Here is a 26,383-nt window from a genome sequence, read left to right on the forward strand (position 1 = left end):
CCACCCAGGCGCCCCTTTCTTTCATTTTTTACAGTAGGATAATTACAAATTAATCATAGAACATAGTATATATTGTGTAGATTCTTTTTTTCAAAGAATTGAAGTGTAGTTGACATACAATGTAATGTTAGTTTCAGGTGTACAACAGGATCCCACAGGTCCACATATTACTCAGTGCTCACCACATCCGCCACTGCACAATGTTATAACAATATTATTGGCTGTATTCCCTGTGCGGTACTTTTCATCTCCGTGGTTTCTTTGTTTTATAACTGGAAGTTTGTACCTGTTCGTCCCATTTGCCTGTTTCACCCACCCTGCCAGCCCCTTCTCCTCTGACAACCTCTAGTTCGTTTTCTGTTTTATGGATCTGTTTCTGCTTTTTGTTTGTTTATTTTGTTTTTTCAGATTCCACATATGAGTGAAATCATATGGCATTTGTTTTTCTCTGTTTGATTTATTTCACTTAGCATAATGGCTTCTAGGTCCTTCGATGTCATTCCAAATGGCAGAGCTTATTCTTTTTTATGGCTGAGCAATATTCCACTGTGTGTGTGTGTGTGTGTGTGTGTGTGTGTGTGAGAGAGAGAGAGAGAGAGAGATCTTTTTTTTTTATTTTAATTTTTATTTATTTATTTATTTATTTGAGAGAAAGAGAGACAGTGTGAACAAGGGAGGGTCAGAAAGAGAGGGAGATACAGAATTGGAAGCTAGGCCCCAGGCTCTGAGCGAGCTGTCAGCACAGAGCCTGACGTGGGGCTCAAACTCACAAACTGTGAGATCATGACCTGAGCTGAAGTTGGATGCTTAACCAACTGAGCCACCCAGGCGCCCTTATTTTTTACTTTTAAAAAATTTTTTGATGTTTATTTATTTTTGAGAGAGAGAGACAGAGCATGAGTGGAGGAGGGGCAGAGAGAGACACAGAATCCGAAGCAGGCTCCAGGTTGTCAGCACAGAGCCTGATGCAGGGCTCGAACTCGTGAGCCGTGAGATCATGACCTAAGCTGAAGTCGGACGCTTAACTGACTGAGCCACTCAGGAACCCTCACATCTTTTTTATCCATTCATCTAACAATGGACATTTGGGCTGCTTCCATATCTTTTGACTCCTTTTTTAACCCATTAGTTTAGGTATGTTGTGTAATTTGCACACATTTGTTAAGTGTCCGCTTTTTGTTATTAATTTCTAGTTTCATTCCATTGTGCTTGGAAAAGATACTTTGTAGGATGTAAATCTTTTAAAATGTAATGCAGGGTTTTTTAAAAAAATTTTTAATATTTTATTTATTTCTGAGAGAGAGAGAAAGCGTGATCAGGGGAGGGTCAGAGAGAAAGGGAGACACAGAATCTGAAGGAGGCTCCAGGATCTGAGCTGTCAGCACAGAGCCCGATGCAGGGCTCGAACCCACAAACCCTGAGATCATGACCTGGGCAGAAGTCAGATGCTTAACCAACTGAGCCACCCAGGTGCCCCAAATGTAATGCAGTTTTGTTTGGTGACCTAATTTATGATCCATCCTGGGAGAAGGAGGTCCGTTCTGGTGTTTGTAGGTGAGTGGCCTACGTGTGTCCGTTTGGCCTTGCTGATTTACTGTGCGCTTAGGTCCTGTGTCCTTGTTGATCTTCTCTCTGGTTGTTTTGTGCTTCATTGAACGTGGGGCATTGACGTCTCCAACGCTTCTTGTAGAAGTGTGTATTTCTCCTTCAGATTTGTCCATTTTTGCTTCGTATTCTTTTAGGATTGTGTTATTAAATATGTGTTTATAATTATTATATCTTCTTGATGGATTTACCCTTTTATGAATATATAACATCTTCATTTGTGTCTTAAATATTTCTTGATGTAAAGTCTACTTTGTCTGATACTAGTATATTCACCCTTGCTGCCTTTTGGTTACTATTTGCGTGGAATACCTTTTCGCATTCTTTCATTTTCAGCCTATTTGTGTTTTTTGCTCTAAAGTGAGTTTCTGGCAGACAGCATACTGTTAAATTATTTTTTAATGTTTATTCCTTTTTGAGAAAGAGAGAGTGGGGGAGGACCAGAGAGAGAGACACACACACAGAATCTGAAGCAGGCTCCAGGCTCCGAGCTGTCAGCACAGAGCCTGATGCGGGACTTGAACTCATGAACCGTGAGATCATGACCTGAGCTGCAGTTGGACACTTAGCTGACAGAGGCACCCAGGGGCCCCTGGTTAAATCATATTTCATCCATCTGACAGCCTCTGCCTTTTAATTGGAAAGTTGAACGAATTCACAAACCAGGAGGCTTCTTGCTCATAAGAAGGTGAGAAACTAGATGGTAAGGACTGGTTTCTCAAATGCTTGTATCTCTCCACCGGGCCTATCTCAGTGCTTGCCACATCGAGCCCCTACAAGTGTTTGCTGATGGCACCTGACTGCTTCCGAGGGAACCTGGGCCTGCTGGCGGAGCTGTGTCCGGCCGGGGAGGTGGCAGTGCCCGGGGGACTGGGCATCAGGAGAGGAAGGGGCATGTGCAGCCCATCAGCCCCAGTATTTGTTTCCAGCATCGAAGGCCAGCTACAGACTGATCTAATGGGCAGGCTGGGCTGGAAAGGAGGATGGGAAGAACGAACTCCAGGCTGTGACATCTTAAGGACCTCTGCGGGGTGAGTGCCCTCTTCCGGGGCCTGTCCTCCGCTGCTTAGCCCAACGTGGGCTTGCTCCAGATGACCATGGACCGGCACCCGTGCGTTCTCTAGGACTGTAGCCTGGGAGCGTGGCCCTGGCAGGTCTAGGGAGCTTTGGGTTCAACAGACAATAGTCTGTGAAGGTGGAGAAGAAGGGGGCCCAGGAAGTGTGTGGTCCTGTGCTCACGTTTCCCGGTCCAGGAGTACGGCTAGGTCTGGTGGTCCGTGCTGGGTACCTCCAGGATTGCAGCCAGTGTTTGGTAGACTCAGTCTGTACTCAGCCCCGGACTCTCCCTAGGACTCCGCACCTACGTCCCGATGCTCACTGCTTACAAACAGAAGGGCCAGGCTGTGACCCCAGAATGCTAGATCAGCTCGCAGGCATTTAACCGCCGAGTTAAGTGACCTCTGAAGAGGCCACCACCCTCTTCTCTCCTGGATCTCCTCCTCGGTCTGACTCCCTATTTGGATCTCATCACTAAGGTCCTTCATCATTTGTCCCCAACCGACTGGCTGCAGCCTGATATTCTCCCCCTCGCCCTCTCTCACATCCTAGGGGCTCCCCCACCCCCAATCCCCTGGGTGTTCTGGGTCCATGCCTTCCACCCTCCTGGTACCTCTGCCTGAGATGCCCCTCCCCCACCTCAGCCCAGGAAACTCGTTTTTCTTCTCTTGAGGTCCAGCTTGCGGGGAGGGGACACCTCCACGGGGCTGCCACCCTGACTTCCAAGAGGAGTCCAGGCACCCTTTTTTGGAATCTTACATTACGTACTTCTGCAGGGCCCTCCCAGACCCCATCACCTGCTACATTCTGCTTCCTTGGCCTTGGGAGCAGGGACCGTGTCTCCTTTGTTTCAGGGTCACCAGACCAGCCAGGGCTTGACACAGTGAATAGTGGTCACTTGGGGGCTGCCCTGGGGCTTTATTTCAGCTACCAAGGTCATATCAGCCATCTTACCTCTGAGCAGGGACCCTGTGGTGGGTCAGCGCCTGGTATATAATAGCTGCTCAGGGAATGTTCATGGAAGGCAGGCGGGCAAGTGAACAGAAAGGCAGGTACCTCTAAAAGCAAAACCCTTTGCTGTTCTCTGGGCTGGGCAGGGTGGTACAGGTGTGTGGTGGAGCAGGCCTCTCCTCCATCCCTCCAGGAAATTGGCTGACCGCCTCTCTGAGGCTCCATTTTTGAGACGGGGGCCCTGGGGAGGCAGAGGACAGCAGTGCAGGGGGAGAGCAATAGTTGTCCCTGCAGCCAGATGCTATCTCCAGGGGCACAGGCCATCATGTGGTCAAGAGGGCCCAGCAGAGGGATGCCCACGGATCCCTGCCGCTCTCAGGGCCTCAGTCATCCCGTCTGTCAAATGGGTACAAGTATCCCTACCCTACCCAGCTTATCAAAGCTGACAGAGCTCGAAGCACTTTGGAAATGAAGACTCGGTGAATTGATTATACAAATGAAGAAGGTTGTTATTAGACCCAGGAGCAGATTTGGAAGGAAAACAGCAAAGATATGGAGCAAGTGCTTAGGACTCCTGCCTCGAGCCTCGTGAGGGAAGGGGAAGCAGGTAGTGGGCAGGAAGAACAGCACCTACAGGGAGGAGGGAGGTGGGGGCTGGGTCCCGGCTGGGCCACGGACCAGGTCACTTCCCCCTGAGACTCGGTTTCCTCACCTGTACAAAGGGCCAGCACAGTCCCTGCCTGGCTCGCCTCAAGTGTCTCAACGTGGCTTCAGTGAGAGAACGGGTGTGAAGGAGCTTTGCAAAAAGTCAAGCATGGTGCACACATGTAGGCCACCCGCAGCTCCAGGACCCAGGCCCAGCTGGGCTCTGGGGAGCGGGGACAGCGTCCAAACACTGTTTGAGGCCCGGAGGACCCTTTGAGTACCTTCAGATCCCTAATGCCTGTTCGTCTCCCTGCTGCTATCAGGCATCCTCTGATCATGGAGTTGCTGGGCACCAGGGAGGGGAGGAGCTCCTACCCTGGGCTGGCCCCTACTCCCGCTCTGAACCCGAGGCTGGGCCACATCAGCCACACCCGTGGCAAGACCCTGCTGGTGGCCTCCAGTCCCCACAGATTAGCAAATGCGTCTCTTGAAATTGACAAATGTACTCTCGATGGGGAGGAAGGGCCACGGTCCTTGGGCCTCTTTTCCCTGATCGGCACCTGTGCAGTGAGGTCTCGTGTGCCTCTGAAGAGTCTGTCTGTGTGATTCAGCTCCATTGCTGGGTGGGGGTTAGAATGACCGCTGGTGAAATCTTCCTTGCAGCTCCCCGATGGATACCAGCCCGGGAAGGAGAGCAGCACCCACCTCCACCTGGCACTTGCAGACTGAGGGGCACCAGCCCAGCAGAGGCTTGGGCCCGGCTCGCCATTCCCCCTGCACAGGGGTCTCAGCTCTGAAGGGGTAGTGAAGAGAGAGCTGTGGGCGAGCCCTGGACGGAGCACTTCAGAGCAACGCCTTGAAGAGGAAGGAGAGGGCAGCTCCACAGGAGAGCCCCAGGGCCAGGAAGAAGGTCATGAGGGTGCCGGCCACCTCCCTCTCGTGCGGCAGCACCTGCCTAGAACACACAGGAGTAGGCGCTCTTAGAAAACATCAGGACGAACCTGGACCAAGCCCCAGTGCCCTGTACCCCCCTTACAACAGGACACCTCACTTCAGTTTCCTGATCTGTCAAATGAGGCCACTGACTGGGACATCTCTCAGCCCCTACAAGTCCGGCATTATAGGATTCTAGACTCCACTGCTTTCCCTCTCTCTGGATTCTCAACTCCATTGTCCCTAGATTAATAGTTCCCCCTTTTGATCAAAACCTTAGCTCCCCTCCAACTGAGGATTTAGGGGGAGTAGCTGGGCCCTAAGGAATGATGGTTCAACCCATTTGTTGGGGAAACAGGCCCTAGAGGAGGCCTTAGAATCAGCGTCTGGGCTACTTGATGGGCAGGAACCTCCCGGGTTGGGGCTTCCTCTTCCTTCCTGCCCCAGGGAGAAGGCCTGACCTGACAGTGGCCAGAAGCAGAGGGGACCCTCTCCTGTAGGCTCTCGCCCTCAAAGCGCTAGCCCACCTCCCCACGCCCAGGCCCACCCTCTGGCCCCCCAGACCTGGGCGCCAGGCACATGGTAAGGGACATCAGGTAACCATTGGAAACTGCGAAGAGCAGCATGAAAGTGATGAAGTAGGCGTCCTGCGGGAAGAGGATGGGCAGCCGGGACCTCTCGGGCACGTGGCACAGCATGAAGAGCGGCACAAACAGGACACGCAGGCAGACCAGCAGGGGCAGCAGCCGGCTGTCCTCATCTGGCTGTGGCAGAGGCGGGGGTGAGGGAGGTCCCTGGGAGCCCGCCCCTGTCACGCCCCCTGACCTATGACTCTACACGAGCTGGTGAGGACCCGGCCCTCAGGCCCCTGGAGACCCAGCCCCTCTAAGCTCCTGGGGCTCTCCCCTGCCCCTCTAAGCTCCAGCTGGGGCTCCCTCCGTGGCAGAACTGGAAAAGACCTTAGAGGGCATCTTTGGTTTTCAAGCTGGGTTCCTCCGAGTACCCTTGGGGGTTCCACAGACCCCTTGGGGGCAGAGGGGGCTGCTGAATGGGATTGGAAGCTGGGGATCCAGGCCCCATCCTAGCTTGGATCAGAGCAGCTCCTCTTTGATCTCCTTTATTTAGTGTATCTCCTTGGAAGAGGAGCTAAAGCAGTCCAAACTGGCTAAAAGCAGTCCAAACACTAGAATCTTGTCCAACCTCTCCTATGGTACAAGAACCTCCACATAACAGCCTCTGAGCACTGAGGGCCGGGTTCTGGGCTGGATGCTGGGCACATAGGCCACTGGGACGTGGCTTCTGCTTTCAAGGAGCTCACAGTCCAAGCCCTGGCTTGCATACCTCCAGGGGCCAGGTGCTCACTACCACTAGGCCAGCTGTTCTGCTGCCAGACCTAGAGCGGTCAGACTTTTGGGAAATCACCTTTCTGTGCTCTTTCACACCCTCTGATCTCCAAATGCTTCCTGAAACCGTTAGGTCTCCCCGCCCAGGTATGCTCACCCATAGGAAATAAGAGGTCAGACTCCGTCCCACCCAGTCCATGATGTTAAAGAGCAGGAAGCAGCAGATAGGGTTGAAGAACTGACCTGGGAGAGAAAGAGGGCTCATCCTGGTCCCTCCTTCCTCTTCCCTCCCCCTCCCCTTCATCCCTCCTCCCTCCTCCCTTCCTCTCCCCTGCCCTGCTCTGCTTCCCAACACTCACTCCACTTCCCAGGGCTGGTGGAGCTGGTCACCATGGCTGTGATGGCGGGGAAGACAGACAGGGTGACTGTGAAGACCAACACAAGGCAGAGCGCCGTCAGCCAGATCTGGGAGCCAGAGGCAGGGGTGTAAGCAGGCGGGGCCGACTAGGGCGCCACACGCAGCCCCAACCCCCAAGCGCTGGTCAGGGCGCAGGACACCTGGGACCTCGGCTCACTGTATTTCTGGCCCACTATGACCCTGGTACCTTGAATCGGACATGAGTCTTAAGGCCCCATTCCATTCTAAGGGTCGTTAGAGAGGGTTGGAGAGAGCAGCTCTCTCTTCCCCAGGGGTGGTGGTTGGGGGCCAAATCCAAGCCAAACCTTTTGGAAGACAATGAAAACGGAAGGTTTTCCTGGCTTCTGGATCTCCTCTGGCTCCAGCTCTGGCTCCTTCTCAGTGTCCAGGTCCAGAGTCAGGGCTACCTTCTGGGGGCTGTTGGGAATACTGTTCTTCTCATCTGGGGCAAGAGGGGAGGGCAGGGTCATGCCTGTGACAGCCAGGCTCGATGGAGGGCAATTCCCAGCAGTTAAAACAAGTGACCCTCCTCCAGCTTGGGATGGAGGCAAAGAGAATTAACTATGGAAAGATGCTAAGCTATTATTATGAAGCACACGCATGTGCCAGGTAGTGTTAAGCACCTTAGGCGGATTATTTCACTGCTACTCCTTCGCAAATAAAATGGCTGAGGCTCAGAGCGGTTAAGTGACTTGCCTAAGGTCACACAGCTTAGATGTTGTGAGACCAGGGTTCAAACAGATGCATTTTGATCCAGAACAAGCATGCTGGAGCTCTACTGTCTCCCCATTTTACAGAAGAGAAAACCGAGGCCCAAAAGGCAACAGGGATGACTTTACTCCCACTGAATTCCCTTCATGATCTTCTGTGTCTGCTCACACAAGGCTACTGGGAGGGGGGGGACTCTACATGGGGACAGAGGGAAGACGCTTCTCTGTGGAGGTAGCTTTAGCCTCCCCTGGGTCTTCCACCTCCCCAGCAGGGTCCCCAGCTCACCAGACTGGAGGAGCTCAGCTTTGGTCTCCAGCTCCTGACCCTGCGCCTGCAATGGTTTCTTGACCAGGTAGTAGCGTGCAAACTCCTGCAGAAGGAAAGCGTTGGCCCCACCTGGCTTGGCTGACGTGTCCGGATCCCTCTCCACCCTGTTGACTTAGAGGCTGGCGTCCCCCAGTGGCTGACTCCTTTGGGGATCAGGTCCCTTCCTCCTCCCCTGGCCTCTCTCAGGGCCTCAGGCTCAGAGCTGTATCTGAGGCTCTGAAGTGGGGCCTCGACCCAACACCAGGCTCACCAGGTGGGGCAGGCTCAGGTAGCACACGATGGACATGAATATGCCCACGCAGGGTGTGATGAAGTACCCCAGGGCGGAGGTCTGGGCATCCACGCCACCTGTGCGGAAACTTCAGCTGCAGAGCGGAGGGGGCTGGTCCCACCGGCTCCCACGGCGGCGGCTGATGCCTCCTGTCCCACTTCCCATCATGCACTTCTCAGATTCGCCTCCCGGCCTCTTCCCCTCTGCTCACTGACAAACTCGGGAGCCTGTGCAGGGCTCCAGCCCAGCCCCACCCTCTGCTTCTCTGACTCCTCCCTCTTGTTGAGCACCTATTACATGCTCATTATTATTGCATACACCTTACAATCTAGGGCTGTAAGAATCATCTAGATGGGAAAACTGACACTGGTGACACGTCTTGTCCAAGGCCCTGGCCGGGGAGCCATGGCACTAGGATTTGGACCAAGTTTATCTGAATCTCAAACTTGTCCCCACTTCCCTCAACCCCAGGCTGCTGCCACATACCAGTGTCAGCCTCAAATCCTGCCCCCGGCCCCATGTTAACCCACTCCTCACCTGGTCCTTCTCTCACTGTAGAGCCCAAGGGCCCTACTCCCTGTCCCCAAACCCAACCCCCAGCTTCCCACCACCTCCACCTCTACCAGAACCTAAGGCATCTCACTCCCAGCACACGCTCTCTGCTCCCAGAATCCCAGAGGCCACCCCTGTCCTCCAGCCACCCAGTTCCACTCACTGGCCATGGACATGAGCATGGCAAGAGCAGCGAAGATCCCAGCCAGGCCCTGGCCGCTGAGGAAGAGGGTGCTGTAGGTGGAAGGCATGGTGCCCAGCTGCCCGAAGAGGCTGCCCTGCAGAACTGCACAGAAGGCTGTGGGGGGATAGGAGTGGGGGCCGCAGCTCAACTAGGCAGGCCTTGGAGGCTCCCTGGAGGAGGTGTTGGCAGACTCTGGACTAGGTTGGGCAGGCATGAGACTCTGGGCACTCTGGTGTATCAGCCCCCATTCTTTCCTCTGCTCCGGTGCAGCCATAGGTCCGAGGGGCCCGGGGCCAGGAGGCCTCATCTTAGGTCACTGTGGGTTTGGGACAAGTGACTTTTCTTCTCCCTCTGGGCCTTGGTTTCTCATGAGGGATAGGAGTGCTGCCGTCTTCCCTTCTTGGGAATGTGGGGCCCTTTCACTTACAAAGAAGAGGCTGGGCTAAAGCCCTGGCCTGAGTGGGGAGGTGGGGAGGGACAGCGGTGCTCACAGTTGATGAACCAGACAGAGGCCATGGTGATGGAGAAGAAAGGCCCAGGGCTCATGTCCACCTTGACCAACGCCGCCGTCAGAGCAAAGAGCAGCAGGATGACCAGCAGGCTCCCCAGAATCCGCACCATCTCGGGGATGCTGCTCATAAGGAGGGGCAGAGAGGGCATGGGCTGGGCCCCGGCCAGGCAGGGGGGAGGTAGGCAAGAGACTGAGGCCAGGGCTGGACTGGGGGAACTGAGGGGGACATGCATGGGGAGTGGAGGAAGGATGGGAGCTCTGTCCCAGGCCCAGATGGAGCTTCCTGAGCTGGGGGCAGGGGAGGGACCACAGAGGGTGGCCTGTGCGGAGCCTGAGGGGCGGGGTCTCTCACCACTGGTACAGGAAGGAGTTGAGGAGGGTGAAGAGCAGCAGGGGCAGCTGGGACAGTAGTGTCACCCAGTTGTTGAAGTTGAAAGTGTCTGGAGGGCCTGTGTGGTTGGTGCCCAGGGTCCCCGTGGTGTGGTTGGTCTCTGCCAGCCGCCCCTGAAAGTACTGACAGAACGCCAGAGAAGGGGTACAGGGTCACCCTCCAGCCTACCCTGAGGAACCCCCCCCCATCTTGCCCCTCCGCCTCCTCCCATGCTTGGGATTGCTCAGTTAATGTCAGCGGGAACTGTCTGTCTGTCCTTGTACTGATCCCAGCACCTGGCAAACAGTGGGAGCTCGATGAAAGTGCACGGAATTGAACAGCAGACGTCTGGGACAGAGCCCGAGCCCTAAGAGCCCCCAACCTGGGCCCTGCTCCGTCTTTGAATCTTCACTGCCCCGGTTCCAGCTTCCAGCCCCCACTCCTGCCCAGCTTCTAGATTCCCGAGTACTCACCGAGTGCCTACTGTAAGCCAGGCCCTGGCCTAGGTGCTGACCAAATGCATTCTCTCTAGAACACAAATTCGTCCAGCCTCGGCTTAACCTCCCCCTCCCCCTCTGCCCTTGGCTCCCTGTGGCCTGTGGGGCGAGGCCGCAAGGTTTTAGAACTGCATTTGAGGCACTTCAGGACCAGACCCCAGCCTCCCTTTTTGTGCCGCCTCTGGTGCTCCGCTGCTAAGCTGTAGGAACCCCAGGCTCTGGCCCTTTCTCTGCCCCTTTGCAAGGCTGTCATCCTCACCTGGAATGCCTTCCCCCTTTCTGCCCACTTCCCACTATCACCCCGGCCAAACACCAAGGCTTTGCCCACCCTTCTCTCAAGTTACAAAGCACGTCCTCTGTGAAGCAGAAGGAATCGCTCCCTCCCCGCCGGGGACCTGCTGGCTTTCGCTCCAAGCCTGGGATGCTAAGTGTCAGCTTACATTATTAATAGCTCTTTGCACCCAACTCCCTCTCAAGACCAGGGGCCGATTAATCTTTGGGTCTCCGGGACCCAACACGGAGCCAGGGACTGAAGAGGCATCTGGAAAGTTGCTGAGCTGAATGTATATGAATAACCCCACATTTCTGCCTTCCTTTGAGAGAACGTAAGCTCCGTGAGGATGCAGGCTCCCTCTGTTCTGTTCCCCTGTAGCCCCCGTGCCAGGAACAGGGCCTGGTTCCCAGTAGATACACATTGCTAACTGGTGGATGAATGAGCGTAAGCCGTGCCTGGATAACCCACTTTTGGAGTGGGTTAGCCCAGGAATGACTTAACCAGGGAATAACCACTAACGGGCGGTGGGTGGGTAGCCCTTGGCTAGTTCCACAGGCCCTCCCCCCTGAGCTGGTAGCCTTGCCTCTGTAGGATCTGGGCACCTCTGAAAGCTTGGCCTTTCCTATCCGTGAAAGGGGCACCTCCCCTCTCTGAGGCTCCGTGCTTCACTGGACAAACGTGCAAACGGGCATGAGGAGCCAAAGGTGGCGTGGTGTGGAAAGCGCCTGGCACGCCTCTGGTTCAAGGCGACGGTGGTGGCCACGGGGCTGGCCCTCCAGCCGCAAGTCTCACCGGGATGGCCGTAATGAAGAAGTTCCAGGGAAGGAGAGTGCCCAGCCCCAGGATAAAGAAGCTGATCCCGACCAGGTGGTAGCTGTGGGGATCAGTCAGAAGGTCACCCTGAGGACGCAACGCCTCGGCTGCCCCCCCCCCACGCCTCCCAGGTCTCCCCCTCCGGAGAGCGGACTACAACCCCCATCCCTCCGGCTCAGGCAGCCGAGGGAGGCGGCTGATGGGAACTGTAGTTCCGTCCAATCTGCTTTGAGCCTCGGAGCGCCCGAAGGGAGCGGGTCCGCGCTGCCCACCGCCGCCCGGAGGCCTGTCCGCACCCCACCCAGTCCCCAACTCGCCTGTCCCGTGGGGCGTCTCCTCGCGCCATGGCCGCCCAGCGGGATGCGCCGGGGTGGGAAGGAGGTTGGGTGCTGCACCTTCACCTACTCCGGGGCCCGGGGGCCGGAGGACCCGGGAGGCTGGGTCTTAAGGGCGGTAGACAGAGGTGGGGGGTGTCGGGTCTCCCCGAGGGGCGGGGACGAAGCGGGAGCTGGGGAGGAAAGCCCGGAACGGTTTCTGCGGGTGTGGAGCGCCGCAGGATCGAACCTCGCTCCGCCCCCGGGGCGGGGACAGAGGGTCGCACCACTCCTCCCCTCCTCCCCCCTGCCCGCACTCCAGAGTCCCGCGTTGGACCCTCGAGGTCCCGGGACGCACGACTACCCTCGCCCTCCCGTGCGGCTTAGAGGCGGCTGACCCGGGGAGGTCCCCGGCTGCCTCCCTGCGCCACGGGCCCCCGGCTCGGACCTCCGCGGTTTGAATATGCAAATATGTGCCCCTTCAGAGGTAGGGAAGGGACCTGTCCCGCCCTCCGCGCCCTCCCCCCCCCCCCCCCCCCCCCGCGCCCCCCCCCCCCCCCCCCGCCCCAAGTCCTGAGCTCGGGAGCCGACCTGGTGCGGCTGCTTCCCCCTCGGCTAACTCGGAGGTGGTGCCGGAGCCGTTGAGGAGCCGGCTGCCCGGGGGTAACCCGAGCGTCTGTCGCCAAAGGTCCCGGAGGGCTGCGCCCAGCTGGGTGCTTCGGGCGGCCAAGGAGCGGGCCAGGAGTCCCCAGGCGGGTCTGGCAGACAGACAGACAGACAGAGAGACAGACTGCCTCTTCTCCAAGCGGGTGCCCGTGGAAGCTCGGTGTCTTTGGGGGCGCACTGCGGAGGCGTGGGCCCAGCGGGACTCCCGGCCGGCTTCCAGGTGACAGCTGAGCTGCGTTCGGAGCAGCAGGGAGTTGAGCAAAGGTTCAGGAGGAAAGGCTGACCCGAAGGTGCTCCCCACCCCCGCCGCTAAACAAGCCGACAAAAAACTTTCGGGCGATCCCGGGTCTCATCACTTCAAACCGATTAAGATGCACCTTCCTCCCACCTTTTTTTTTTTTTTTTTCCCTGTGCAAAACTTTGAAAAGATGATAGACCATTGCAATTTTGAGATTAATTTGCTCTCACTCATGGAATTTACAAGTGGGTTTGTTTGCTCTGCAGTCACGGTGCAATATAGAGGATGCTGGTCTAAATCACAAATTATTGTTATAAGTAATGAGATTTTATGATCACTTTCAGATTACGTGTGTGTGTGCGTGCGTTTTAGCCGACTGTGAGTCTAAGGGGCAAAGACTGTGTTTGTCTGGTTCAGTGTTTTATTATTGCAAATATCTAATGCTACTGCCTGTTCATTGGAGGTGTTTGATCAATACTTGGTGAATAAATGGACTGTAATAATATACAAGTCATTCGAGGGAGAACAGAGACAGCATTAAATTACACTGAAGGAGAAAGTTATTCTCTTTTCAATTTGGTTTCAAGCTTCCAGAATATGTCAAGGGGAAAGTCTCAACTTGGTGCCAACATGTTTCTAAGGCCTGTGGGTTTCTCTCCTTTCTCTAACAAAGAGCTGGCATCAGGGTTCCTGCTGACAATTTTATATAAATAGAGGTTAATAACTTTTATGTTCCTTCTTTCTATTTTTATTGTTGCTTTATTTTTCGGGCTGTGGATGCTAGCTTCCTATAATAATGATGTACATTTTTCTTTGAAAAATAAAATGATGTGTAATTTAATAAATAAATGTTTATAATTTTATTAGATGTAAATACAAATATAAATAAATTAAAATATAAGCTTGTTAAAATAATGAAATATTAAATTTTTATAATTCATTTAAGAGTAAATTTGTTTATCATATACCTGAAACTAATGTAACATTGTGTGTCAACTATGCCTTAATAAAAAGGTATAGAAGACAAAAGTAGGGGCGCCTGGGTGGCTTAGTCGGTTAAGCGTCCGACTTTCGCTTAGGTCATGATCTCGCGGTTCGTGGGTTCGAGCCCCGCGTCGGGCTCTGTGCTGGCTGCCAGCTCGGAGCCTGGAGCCTGTTTCAGTCTGTGACTCCCTCTCTCTCTGACCCTCCCCTGCTCACGCTGTCTCTCTCTCTCGCCTAGAAATAAATAAAAAAAAATATTAAAAAAAAAGAAGACAAAAGTAAATTTGCTTATAATTTAATATAAATTCAAAATTAATTTGTGAAAAATGAGTCATTTAAAGGAAATTAAGTAGGGGCGCCTGGCCCTGGATCTAGCGATTCTTGATCTCGGGCTTGTGAGTTTGAGCCCCACATTGGGTGTAGAGATTACCTAAAAATAAAGTCTTGGGGTGGGGGGCACATAAGTGGCTCAGTTGGTTAAGCTTCTGACTTAGGCTCAGGTCATGATCTTGCGGTCTATGATCTGCGCCGGGCTCTGGGCTGACTGCTCAGAGCCTAGAGCCTCTTTCAGATTCTGTCTCCCTCTCTCTCTGCCCCTTCCCCGCTAGTGTGCACGTGCACATTCTCCTTCCCAAAATAAATAAACTTAAAAATAAAAAACCTAAACATGAAAAAAAAATGTCAATATAATGTCCTAATTGTACCACACAGGATAAGTAAAAGTATTTAGTAGTAAAATAGTGTGTGTTTGCATAAGTAAATGCTTGGGCCAGTGGAACAGGTAGATACTGGCCCCTCTTTATAAAACCACAGCGAACCCAATGTCCACCAGTGCTCACACAATACAGGCGAATGGTGAGCCCCGCCTCAAAGGCCACCAGTTTGCTATTGGTGATGTGATTTTCTGAAATAGGGACACAGTGTTGGCAAAGGTCCAAACAAAACCAAGTGGAGCTGTCCCTCTACCTAGACAGTGGCTGTGTTACCAAAGAATGTTGTGTATTTTTAAACCTCAGAAATAATATATTGTGCTCACTACACCAAATGGGCTTAGGGTCCAGGCTCAGAAAATTATCAACTTGCTTTTCAAAATAAAGAACAGATTTTATTTTTAGTACTGATTTAGATTTATAGAATAGTTGACTAAACAGTAGCAGAGTTCCATATACTCACCCTCGCACCCCATTCCACACCCCATTCTCCAGTTGCCCTCATTATTAACATCTTGCTTTAGTGTGGTACACTTGTTACAAATGATGAATAAATATTGATACATTATTACTGACTATAGCCCATGGTTTACAGTAAGATCTACTTCAGGTGCCTGAGTGGCTTGGTTGGTTAAGCAACTGACTTCATGAAGCTCAGGTCATGATCTCACCATTTGTAAGTTCAAGCCCCACATTGGGCTCTGTGCTGACAGCTCAGAACCTGGAGCCTGCTTCAGATTCTGCGCCTCCCTCTCTCTGCCCCTTCCCCGCTCACGTTCTGGCTCTCAAAAATAAATAAATGTTAAAAAAATTTTTTAAATAATCCACTCTTTGTGTTTATATGGATTTTGACAAATGCATAGTATCATGTGTCTACACATTATACATTATTACTGTGTTATATAGAATAGTTTCACTACCCTAAAATAGACTTTGCCTATTCATCCCTCTTTTCCATTCCCTGAATCCCTAGCAACCACAGATCTTTCTACTGTCTGATATAGTTTTGCCTTTTCTGAGCTGTCACCTAGAAGGAATCATTCAGAACGTAGCCTTTTCAGCCTGGATTCTTTACTTAGCAATATGCATTTAAGATTTCTCCATGTCTTTTTGTGGCTCCATAGCTCACTTATTCTTAGTGCTGAATAGTATTTCATTACGTGGATTATCACAGTTTGTTTATCCATTTACCTATTGCAAGGCACGCTGGTTGCTTCCAGGGTTTGGTGATCATAAATAAAGCTGCTGTAAACATTCACGGGCAGGTTTTTGCGTGGACATGTTTCCAACTCAGTTGGGCAAATACCCAGGAGTATGATTGGTGGATGGTGTGGTAAAACTATGTTTCATTTTCTAAGTAACTCTCAAACTTTCAAGTGTGCATGTCATTTTACATTCCTACCAGCAAGGACCGAGCATTCCAGTTGCTCCACATCCTAGTCAGCATTTGGTGTCGTCAGTGTTTTAGATAGTGGAATCCTGTTTTAATTTGCAATTAAATAATATCATGATGAGCATCTTTTCACATGCTCGTTTACCATTTGTGGATCTTCTTTGTTAGGTGTCTGTTCAATCTTTTGACCACTCTTGAATTGTGTTGTTTTCTTCTTGCTGAGTTTTAAGAGGGTTTTTTTTATGTATATTTTGGATACAAGTCCTTGATCAGATATGTGTTTTGTGACTATTCTCCACCCCACCCCACCCCCGCCACCCCCCAACCCGGTCTGTGGCTTGTCTCTTCATTCTCTCAACAAGTCCTTTCACAGACCAGAAGGTTTTAATTTTGATGAAATCCATCTTAACACTTTTTTTTTCTTTTTCTTTCAGCGATCATTCTTCTGGTGTTGTATCTAAACTTATCACCGAACCCAGGTTCACCTAGATTTTTTCCCCTATGTAATCTTCTAGAAGTCTTATTGCTTTGTGTTTTACATTTTTGTCCACGATTCCTTTTGAGTCAATTTTTGTGAATAGTATGTTTGTTTGTTTGTTTTAATCTATAGGAATGCCCAGTGAGTCAGTTAAAAGTTGTTCAGGATGCAGGACAGGTTTTCCTTGTGTGGGACTGTCCTGTGCATTTGGGGATAACTATTATCCCTGGGCTCACCCACTAATTGCAGCTACCATGCTCTTCTCCCATAATTCTGATTACCAAGAGAGAATTCTCCAGTACGCTGGGAGGCAATGTTGTTCTTCTAAGGATCATTCCCCCTGTCACTCCCTGCTAGACAGAGGAGGGAGATGTTCCAATAACATATCAAAAGGTCACTGTAGTTGCTGTGAGTTTTACCACAACATTTTGGATGCATCTGTCCAAAAATTATGTTTATTTTGCTTGCTTCATTTTGAACTTCATATAAATGTAACGTACTTTTTAAAAATTCAGCACAGGGGCTCTTGGGCGGCTCAGTTGCTTAAGTGTCTTACTTCAGATCAGGTCCTGAACCTGATCTCCTGGCTTGTGAGTTCAAGCCCCGTGGTGGGCTCTGTGCTGACAGCTCAGAGCCAGAAGCTTGCTTTAGATTCTGTGTTTCCCTCTCTCTCTCTGCCCCTCCCCTGCTTGTGCTCTGTCTCTCTTTCTCTCAAAAATACATAAACATTAAACTTACTTCAAAAATAAAATAAAAATTCTACATATTTTTGACATTCATTTGTGCTGTATAACACAATGATTGTTCATTCCCTGTTCACGGATGTGTAATATTCCACTGCCACATGATGTTTATCTTGTTGGATAAGTGTTGCAGGCATTTGGGTCGTTTCCAGCTGTGTTCTAGGCTAAGCAGTGCTGTTCTGAGTGGTGTTGGACCCACTGTGTATATCTTCTGGGCATCTGTGCAAGAGTTTCCATAGAGTCCGACTTCGGCTCAGGTCATGATCTCACAGTTCATGGGTTCAAGCCCCACATCGGGCTCTATACTGACAGCTGGCTCAGAGCCTGGAGCCTGTTTCGGATTCTGTGTCTCCCTCTCTCTCTGACCCTCCCCTGCTCACGCTGTCTCTCTCTCAAAAATAAATAAAGCATTAAAAAAAAAAGAGTTTCGATAGATCAGGGTTTCTCAGCCTCAGCCCTAGAGACGCTTGGGGGGGGCAACTTGTTGCGGCAGCTTCCTGTGCCCTGTGGGGTTTCCAGCAGCTTCCTAGACCATACTGCCTAGATGCCAGGAGCACCCTCCCCCAGTTGAAATGATGTTTCCACACATCACCAAATATCCCCTGGGGGCAAAATTGCCCCTCGTTGAGACCCCCTGTTTGGGGGTACTTGTTTTCAGCTCTATCAGACCCAAAACCCTCTTTTCATAACATATTTTGCCACACCACTTTGATGATCCTAAAAGAGATTCACAAGGCACATAACCCACCTACACAATTTATTTTTTTTTTAATTTAAAAATTTTTTTGTTTTTGTTTTTTAAGAGAAAGGGATGTATCTTTTCCTTTTTAAAATTTTTAACATTTATTTATTTTTGAGACAGAGAGAGACAGATCATGAGCAGGGGAGGGGCAGAGAGAGAGGGAGACACAGAATCTGAAACAGGCTCCAGGCTCTGAGCTGTCAGCACAGAGCCTGACGCGGGGCTCGAACCCACGAACTGTGAGATCATGACCTGAGCCAAAGTCGGATGTTCAACTGACTGAGCCACCCAGGCGCCCCTGTTTATTTCTTTTTGAAGGAGAGAGAGACAGAGCATGAGCAGGGAAGGGGCAGAAAGAGACGGAGACACAGAATCTGAAGCAGGCTCCAGGCTCTGAGCTGTCAGCGCAGAGCCCACCGCAGGGCTTGAACTCACAAGCAGTGAGATCATGAGCTGAGCCAAGATTGGCTGCTTAACCAACTGAGCCAGCCACTCAGGTGCCCCCCACCTACACAATTTAAAAAGCAATGATAATGCCTCAAGTGTAATGCAAAGGAAAAATAAGAGGAATAATTTAATGTAAAATAGTAATTATTTCAATGCATAAACCTTTTGGCACAACTATTCTGAAATAAAGAACTTGGCGCTTGCACTTATTTCTAATAAATAATGTATTGATTTAAGAGGAGTAAGAGTATCGTAGTCAATTCAGTACAAGAACAGGAAAATTAAAACAGTGTTACAGGTGGACACCAGAATAAAGGCTACAAACAGGAAAGTCATGAAAGACCAGTCTTATTTGAGTATGATAAAAGAAGAGGCAAAATCGCCTTAACTGAAATCTAAATATCAGGCCAAAATAAATCACAGACTGCTGAGATAGAGACAACGAAAAGTTATGATCATTTTGTAAATGACCTGAGCTTGATTTGTGAGTTCAGTGTCAAAATAATTTCTGATGTAGGAGCGCATGGGGTTCAGTTGGTTGAGCATCCAACTCTTGGTTTTGGTTCAGGTCATGATCTCACGGTTGATGAGATCGAGCCCCAAGCCAGGTTCAGCGCTATCAGCTCAGATCCTCCTTGGGATTCTCTCTCTTCCTCTCTCTCTGCCTCCCCCACCTCAAAATAAGTAACTGAAACATTTTTTAAATGTTTTATTTATTTCTGAGAGAGAGAGAGAGAGAGAAAGAGAGAGTGTGAGCAGGGGAGGGTCAGAGAGAGAGGGAGACATAGAAGCTGAAACAGGCTCCAGGCTCTGAGCTAGCCATCAGCACAGAGCCTGACACGGGGCTCAAACCCATGAACCGTGAGATCATGACCTGGGCTGAAGTCGGACACTTAACCGACTGAGCCACCCAGGCGCCCCACTAAAATATTTTTTAAAATTCTAATGTAATCATATGAAATTGGGACAGTAATGAACTGTGTCAGAGGATATAGCTCCTGTTTTGAATCTCACCTCACGTTAAGGCATAGAGATAGTCCCTAGTACTTAAGAACTTGGAGACCATAATGCCTTTTGATACGCAAAGAGGAATATAGGGTGGGTTGGAAAAAAACAAGTAGTAATATAAGAGGCTGTGGAGTTGGTTAGGTATATTTCTGTGACAAGTATCTCAATAATTTTTAAAAATTATCTCAGATTTTTAAAAATCCAGGTTATCCCTAAATAAGTAAGCAATCATAATATATAATTTTCATATTGTACATTTCTTATCATTGAATCATAGCTATTTAAAAATGTTTTAATGTTTGGTTTTGAGAGAAAGAGCATGAGCAGAAGAGGGGCAGAGAGAGAGGGAGACACAGCATCTGAAGCAGGCTCCAGGCTCCGAGCTGTCAGCACAGAGCCCAGTATGGCGCTGGAACTCAAGAAACTGTGAGATCATGACCTGAGCCGAAGTCAGACATTTAACCGACTGAGCCACTCAGGCACCCCAAGTTATAACTATTTTAAAATATGACTTTATTGATATGAAATACTTTAAAAAGCAACCTTAGGGGCACCTGGGTGGCTCAGTTGCTTAAACATCCAACTTTGGCTCAGGTCATGATCTTGAGGTTTGTGAGTTAGAGCCCCGCATTGGGCTCTGTGCTGACAGCTCAGAGCCTGGAGCCTGCTTCAGATTCTGTGTCACCCCCTCTCTCTGCCCCTCGCCAGCTCATGCTCTGTCTCTATCTCTCAATAATAAATAAATGTTAAAAACAATTTTTTAAAAAAGCAACTTTAAAAAGCAATGAGATCCTTGTGTTTCGTTTATCGCCACTAATTAATAAATTTTGTTCTAAGTCTGTTAAAAGGAGGTCCCCTCAGATGTCTTCTGACACATTTGTACTTTGGTTTTGTTGCTGCTGTGTGATTACGGCAAAAGCAATCTCTGAAGCAAATATGTTGTTGGAAATGCTGTTACACATTACCTAGTTCTTCCAAAGAAGTGAAGATGAGTCAGAACTGGGTCCAAAAACCTTTCGGAAGGAGAATGATTAAGTCATGTTTGGGGCTCAAAGGTAGTTTTAAGTTTAACCCAATCATCCCTGTTAATGTTAGTTAACATTCCACATCTGCTTCCAATGGAGTTAATACCCAAGCTAGTCCTGTAAGTCCAAACTGGTCCTTAAATCCTGTCATCTTCCCTGTGTCCTTCAATTCAGTCTCCAAAACAGAGAGTCATAAGGACTTTCCCTTTCGAATGGCTATGAAAATAAAAACTGGAAATTTCTTACAAGCTGGTGACAATTCTCTTCATTTTAGCCGGATTGCTCTCCTTTTCCAGTAGGTAAGGTTTTCAACCATGTCTCAAGGTATAGTACATCATTTTGCAATATCTCAGTTTAATATTTCCTTGATTGAATTAAGTAATTCCCCAATGATACCAAAGAGTGGAGAAAACATTTTTAAAGAAGTTTCCTTTGGAGAGCCGTTTTACTACTAAGGCTAAGACAGAAATGTTTGGATGCTTCTTCATTGTGACTCAAACGGTTAGGAAATAACCCATAATTTGAGGAATCATCCTTTATTTTACTCTTGAGTTGAACTATGTGAAAATGCCAGTAATTGATGATTATCCACAAAAATGTCAGTTTTACACAGTTAATCCTAATAACATGGAAAAGCATTAATTGATTTGTAGAATCTTTCATGAAGATTCTTGGTGGCCCAAGTGTTGATGAACGGATTGCAGTTACTTTTTCTTAGGTTGGTCACAAAATCTCATCAGCTCCCAACTCATGTGAGGACAGACCTGTTGAGAATTCTTACAAGTACCCCCCCACACTTTATTATTATTATTATGTTTTTTAAGTAAGCTCCACACCTGAGGTAGGACCTTTAGGAGATCAGAAGTAGCTGATCTACCAACTGAGCCAGCCAGGGTGCCAGTTATGGGACCTCTTTTAAAAACAATGATTGTAGGGGTGCCTGAGTGGCTCATTCAACTAAGCAGCCAACTCTTGGTTTGGGCTCAGGTCATGATCTCATGGTTCCAGCCACTCATTGAGCTCACAAGAGCCTGGGTGGATCCTTCGTCTTCCTCTCTCTACCCCTCCCCCACTCGCTCTTTCTCCAAAATAAATAAGTGTTAAACAAAATTTCGGGGTTCCTGGGGCACTCAGTTAGTTGAACGTCCAACCTCAGCTCAGTTCATGATCTCATTGTTCATGGCTTCAGGTCCAACGTCCCGCTTTGCGCTGAGGCACGGAGTCTGCTTTGGATTCTCTCTCTCCCTCTCTCCTTGCCCCTCCTCTGCTCACACTCTCTCAAAAATAAACATTTAAAAAAATCTTTAATTAAAAAAATAAAAAATGGTTGTAATTGAGTGAAATGCATTGAATCTATAAAAACCGATAAGTCCTTGGTGAAACCAAAAAAAAATAAAAACAAAACAGAGCCCCGCCATCTTGGCCACTACTGGATAAAAGCTCCTAACTCTGAATATTGGTGATTAAAAGGAAAAAAAAAGGAAACAATTCAGCACGTATGGGAAATAATTAGGGTTGAAATGTCATGACATCTTTTAATATAAACATTATTTATCATATATTTACATTATCTTTTTATATAGATGAAAAATGTGGCAAAATATTAGCAATGGTTGCACCTACATGGTGGATGCATGAGTGTTCCTTGTCTATCTTTTTTGTAAGTTTGAAGCTTTTTATCACAAAAACTTTTAAAAGTAAGAATTTCTCTTAACATTTCCTATTAGTTTAACCAATTATCAAAAGGATGTCTTCAGATTTTGCCTGCATTTTAGTTGTGCTGTATCAGAGGCAGTGTCTGAATCATATCGATGGGCTCCTTAAACTTTTCTTTTTTTCTTTTCTTTTTTTCTTTCTTTTTTTAAAATAACTCCATAGTGGTTCATTGTATAGCTAACCTATAACATTTTTAAAAAGTTTTAAATGTTTATTTTTGGAGGAGAGAGAGACAGAGTATGAGTGGAGGAGGGGCAGAGAAAGAGAAGGAAATACAGAATCTGAAGCAGGCTCCAGGCTCTGAGCTGTCAGTACAGAGCCCCATGCAGGGCTTGAACTCACCAACCGCAAAATCATGACCTGAGCTGAAGTCGGATGTTTAACCGACTGAGACACCCAGGAGCCCCTTTAAAAGTTTTTTAGTTTTTTTTTTTAATGTTTATTTATTTTTGAGGGAGACAGAGCATGAACAAGGGAGGGACAGAGAGAAAGGAAGACACAGAATCTGAAGCAGGTTCCAGGCTCTGAGCCTCGAACCATGAGATCATGACCTGAGCCGAAGTTGGATGCTTAACCAACTGAGCCATCCAGGTGCCCCTCTTTTTTTTTTTTTTAAGTTTTCTTTAAGTGTATTTATTTATTTTGAGAGAGAGAGACAGAGCACAAGAAAGGAAGGGGGAGAGAGAGAGGGAGAGAGAAAGAATCCCAAGCAGGCTCTGCATGGGATCCAAGCAGTCAATGCAGAGGGGACTTGAATCACACACCGTGAAAGCCAAAATCAAGAGCCAGATGCTTAACTGACTGAGCCACCCCGCCACCCCTATGCTTTCTGTTGCAGGACCCAGTGTTTTCTCTTCCGTGGCAGAGACTGCTTGCTATCCACAAAAATCTTTTCTCTTCTTTGGTAATAATGGGCTTCTAGTGGGGCATATGACACCTTCTATGCTTCACTTCCTGGGTTCCTTTGGGGTTAGGTTTAGCCATGTGCTAAACTTTCTTTAGTAGAATTTGGCTGAAGTGACACGTGCCACTTTCTGGACCGACCCACAGAAACTTCCGTATGTGTCTCCCGTGTCTTCTCCCCATCCTGAGGGCTCGAATGGTCACAACCTTTAGGTTCATGGAAGGTTTGTACAGAAGACCACAGCTCTGATGTCGGCCCAGTGCTTGGGCAGAACTCCCCACCCAGCTGGCCCTGCCTCCCTAAACTGTTACACGAGAGAGAATCAGACCCTTCCAGGGCCTGTTTGTTTCAGCAGCTTCGTCTACCGCCATGCAAACACCTTCCAGTTGAGTTCAGAGGCTTTCAGGAGTGTGTGACAGAAAGGCTAGAGAAATAAAGGCAGAGCTTCTAGTCTGAATGGAAGATCAGGCTAGTGCTAACTATTTCCAACTACAGTCTTTAGAGACGTGGAATAAAATACCTGATTCCACAAGTGGAGTGCAAGGCCGAGCTTGTAAGGAGGAAAGGAAAATTGGAAATCTTCAAATACTAGAAAGCGAAGTCAAACTTGAACCTGAGTGCCAGAGAGGCAGCCTGTGAGCTGAGGGGTTGACAGTCCCGGGGAGCCAGGAGGGATTAAAGGCCTGACCTTGTCTTTGTTGCTGGTTTGCTTTATTTTTTTTAATGTTTTTATTTATTTTTGAGAGAGAGACACGCACAGAGTGAGCAGGGGAGGGTCAGAGAGAGAGGGAGACACAGAATCCAAAGCAGCCTCCAGGCTCTGAGCTGTCAGCACAGAGCCCGACGCAGGGCTTGAACTCACGAACCGCAAGATCATGACCTGAGCCGAAGTCGGACGCTTAGCCAACTGAGCCACCCAGGCGCCCCTACCAGTCACCATTCTAAGCTCTTTACATGATTCACTCATTTAATCATCACAACCTTACGGGGGAGATGTAGGTAGGTAATGCCCCCGTTTTATTGACGAGGAAACTGAAGCACAGAGACATGAAGCCACCTGTCTGTGGCTTCTCCAGTAGAAAGGAACAGACTCAGGACTTGCACCCGGGCTGTCTTGCTTCTGAGTCTGTGCTCTTAAGAAGCACATATCACTGCAATATGCAAAAGGAGTGCAAAAGGAGAAAGATGAATACAAACTTAGTTTCGGACTCAGTTTAACTTTGGGAATGATGGTCTGGGCCTGGCATCTATCAGAGCCCATGCATCGCACATCACCCAGAATCTAGGGAGGAGGTGTTGAGCTGGAAACAGACTGCCGTTCCCACTGCTTTCCGGACAATCCTCTTTAAGGTCCTGGGGTAGGGAGTAAATTCTTTTTTATTGTCTATGCTCTTTCCTTCTGAAGAACCAGGTGCCATGAGGTGGACTAACCTAACGCTCTGCCTCAGGAGACAGCGCTGCAGTCCCCTGTGTCACTTGGATGCCAGGACGCCCTCCCGTTAACCAGCAAGGTGGTGGCGGCCATTTGGGGAGCAGCTCTCTGAGCTGCTGTTAGGAATATGTCCAGGTCTCCCCTTCCGTAGCTGTAGTTATGACCTAAGCAGAGATGGATAGGAACCCAGAACATTACATTTTTCACATCCCAGACGTCCTCCAGACCTGAGTCACTCTCGTGTCCCTGAGTACAAAAGCATCCTCTCTTAAGTATAGGAAGGAAGAAGCCCTTTCACATAATTATAGATAGAACGATGGTGGGGAGGAGGGCCCCGGCCATCCACGCCTTGCCTGGGGCTTCCACAAGGGGGCGATCTAACACGGGCTTACAGGTTCTCCCAGGGAGAAAGCTTGGTTTTTAACGTCACTTAAGAAGGAAAGATGAAACCTCAGGCTTTGAGAGGATGAGTTTGAGTCGGGACATTTGCACAAAGCTAGGACCCTTGAAGGCTGCAATCACTTTGTAAGGAAGACCAACAAGCTTCCCACTGGCCCAGGGAGGCAACTAGGAAGTCTCACGGCTTGTCTCTTCTGTGGATCCGGCTGGAGAAAAACGTTTTTTCATCTTCAGACAGGCGAGGAGCCTGAATTAGCCCACTGAGTGGTAAACTCAAGCTGAGAAATTATTACTATTAAATTTTTTTTTAACATTTATTCACTTTTGAGAGACAGAGAGAGAGAGAGCAGAGAAGGGTCACAGAGAAAAGGAGACACTAAATTTGAAGCTGGCTCCAGGTTCTTAGCTGTCAGCACCGAGCCTGATGCAGGGCTCAAACCCATGAACTATGAGATCATGACCTGAGCTGAAGTCAGATGCCTAAGCGACTGAGCCACCCAGGTGCCCCACAAGCTGAGATTATTTAAGCAGTTAACCCCAGGCTGTCTGTATGTATGTCTGCGGCGCCCAACAGTGGCAGCCATGGGACCACCTTGGCGGCACACAAGCCCTTCTTAAGGTACTCACAGCCTAACAAAGAAATAATTTCACGCAAACAAGGATTAGGAGGGCATTGCCTACCTCAGGAGCTACCTCATGTCTCTGGATAGGAAGACTTATCACGAAGATGCCCATTCTCAACAATTTAACATGTTATTTGAATATTGTCTTAATTAAAATCTTAAGGGTTGTTTTTTTTTTAATGTTTTTATTTATTTCTAGGAGAGAGAGAGAGACAGCGTGAGCAGGGGAGGGTCAGAGAGAGAGGGAGTCACAGACTGAAACAGGCTCTAGGCTTTGAGCTGGCAGGCAGCACAGAGCCCGATGCGGGGCTCGAACCCACGAACCGCGAGATCATGACCTAAGCGAAAGTCGGACGCTTAACCAACTAAGCCACCCAGGCGCCCCTACTGTATCAAGTATTAAAGCGGACTCAATCCCACCTACTGTGCCAAGGAAATAAACTGAGGTCTGACTCATGGACACGGTCTCCAGGGCAATTACTATTACCAAGCTCACAGAACTAAAAGATCATTAATGCACTGCATCAGGCCTTTCATTTAGGGAGGGATAAAATTTATCAAATGCCCAAAATGATGGGGAAGATTTGGCAAGGACAGTTCAACAAGTAGTATCAGCATAAAGTATGTCTTAGAAACAATCATCTCAACCACAGACTTGCTCTCCCAGACAATCAAAGAACTGGAGGCTATCCAGGGAAGACTGACCATTAGGATTCACTCATATGTCAAGGTCAAAGAAATTCCAACATCTGTTGGTATGATTTGACACTTTTACTAATTGGGTAGAGGTCTCCCCCCCCTCAAAAAAATTAAAAAGGTACAAGAAGTAATAAAAGTTCCGCTTTATAAAATAATACCCAGTTTCAACTTACCTAAAAATTTGCAAATTAATAATGGGAAACAGCTTCTTGACTCTTTCTCTGCTAGGACCCCCAGCTCTTGAAAAAAGTTTGGCACCTTGAAATAAAGCAAACTATCTGCTTATACTTAGCAAAATTCTAAATAACACCTCATAACCATTAGATGCTTTAAATAAAAAATAAATAACGTTAGGCTAGACTCTTGGAAAATAGAGTCATCATTGATTACTTACTACTCCT

The 26,383-nt window shown here is 49.0% G+C and overlaps 1 protein-coding gene across 1 annotated transcript in view; it reads right to left on the reverse strand.

Annotated features, from left to right (window-relative positions):
- Positions 1-4,103: 4,103 nt before the first annotated feature.
- SLC29A2 (solute carrier family 29 member 2) overlaps positions 4,104-26,383 on the reverse strand; it is a 23,651-nt gene continuing 1,371 nt past the window's right edge. Inside the window, exons 2-14 of the mRNA XM_039244898.1 lie at positions 12,367-12,750; positions 11,867-11,969; positions 11,441-11,522; positions 9,860-10,020; positions 9,488-9,627; positions 8,976-9,110; positions 8,240-8,337; positions 7,948-8,032; positions 7,257-7,393; positions 6,893-6,998; positions 6,691-6,776; positions 5,755-5,954; positions 4,104-5,212 (exon numbers count right to left, since the gene is read on the reverse strand). Coding sequence (XP_039100829.1) covers positions 5,101-5,212; positions 5,755-5,954; positions 6,691-6,776; positions 6,893-6,998; positions 7,257-7,393; positions 7,948-8,032; positions 8,240-8,337; positions 8,976-9,110; positions 9,488-9,627; positions 9,860-10,020; positions 11,441-11,522; positions 11,867-11,969; positions 12,367-12,750 — 1,829 coding nt within the window. The 3' untranslated portion in view covers positions 4,104-5,100. The remainder of the gene's footprint in view (positions 5,213-5,754; positions 5,955-6,690; positions 6,777-6,892; positions 6,999-7,256; positions 7,394-7,947; positions 8,033-8,239; positions 8,338-8,975; positions 9,111-9,487; positions 9,628-9,859; positions 10,021-11,440; positions 11,523-11,866; positions 11,970-12,366; positions 12,751-26,383) is intronic.

The sequence above is a fragment of the Hyaena hyaena genome, unplaced genomic scaffold (assembly GCF_003009895.1).
Source record: "Hyaena hyaena isolate Hyena2069 unplaced genomic scaffold, ASM300989v1 scaffold_248, whole genome shotgun sequence".
Lineage (NCBI taxonomy): Eukaryota > Metazoa > Chordata > Mammalia > Carnivora > Hyaenidae > Hyaena > Hyaena hyaena.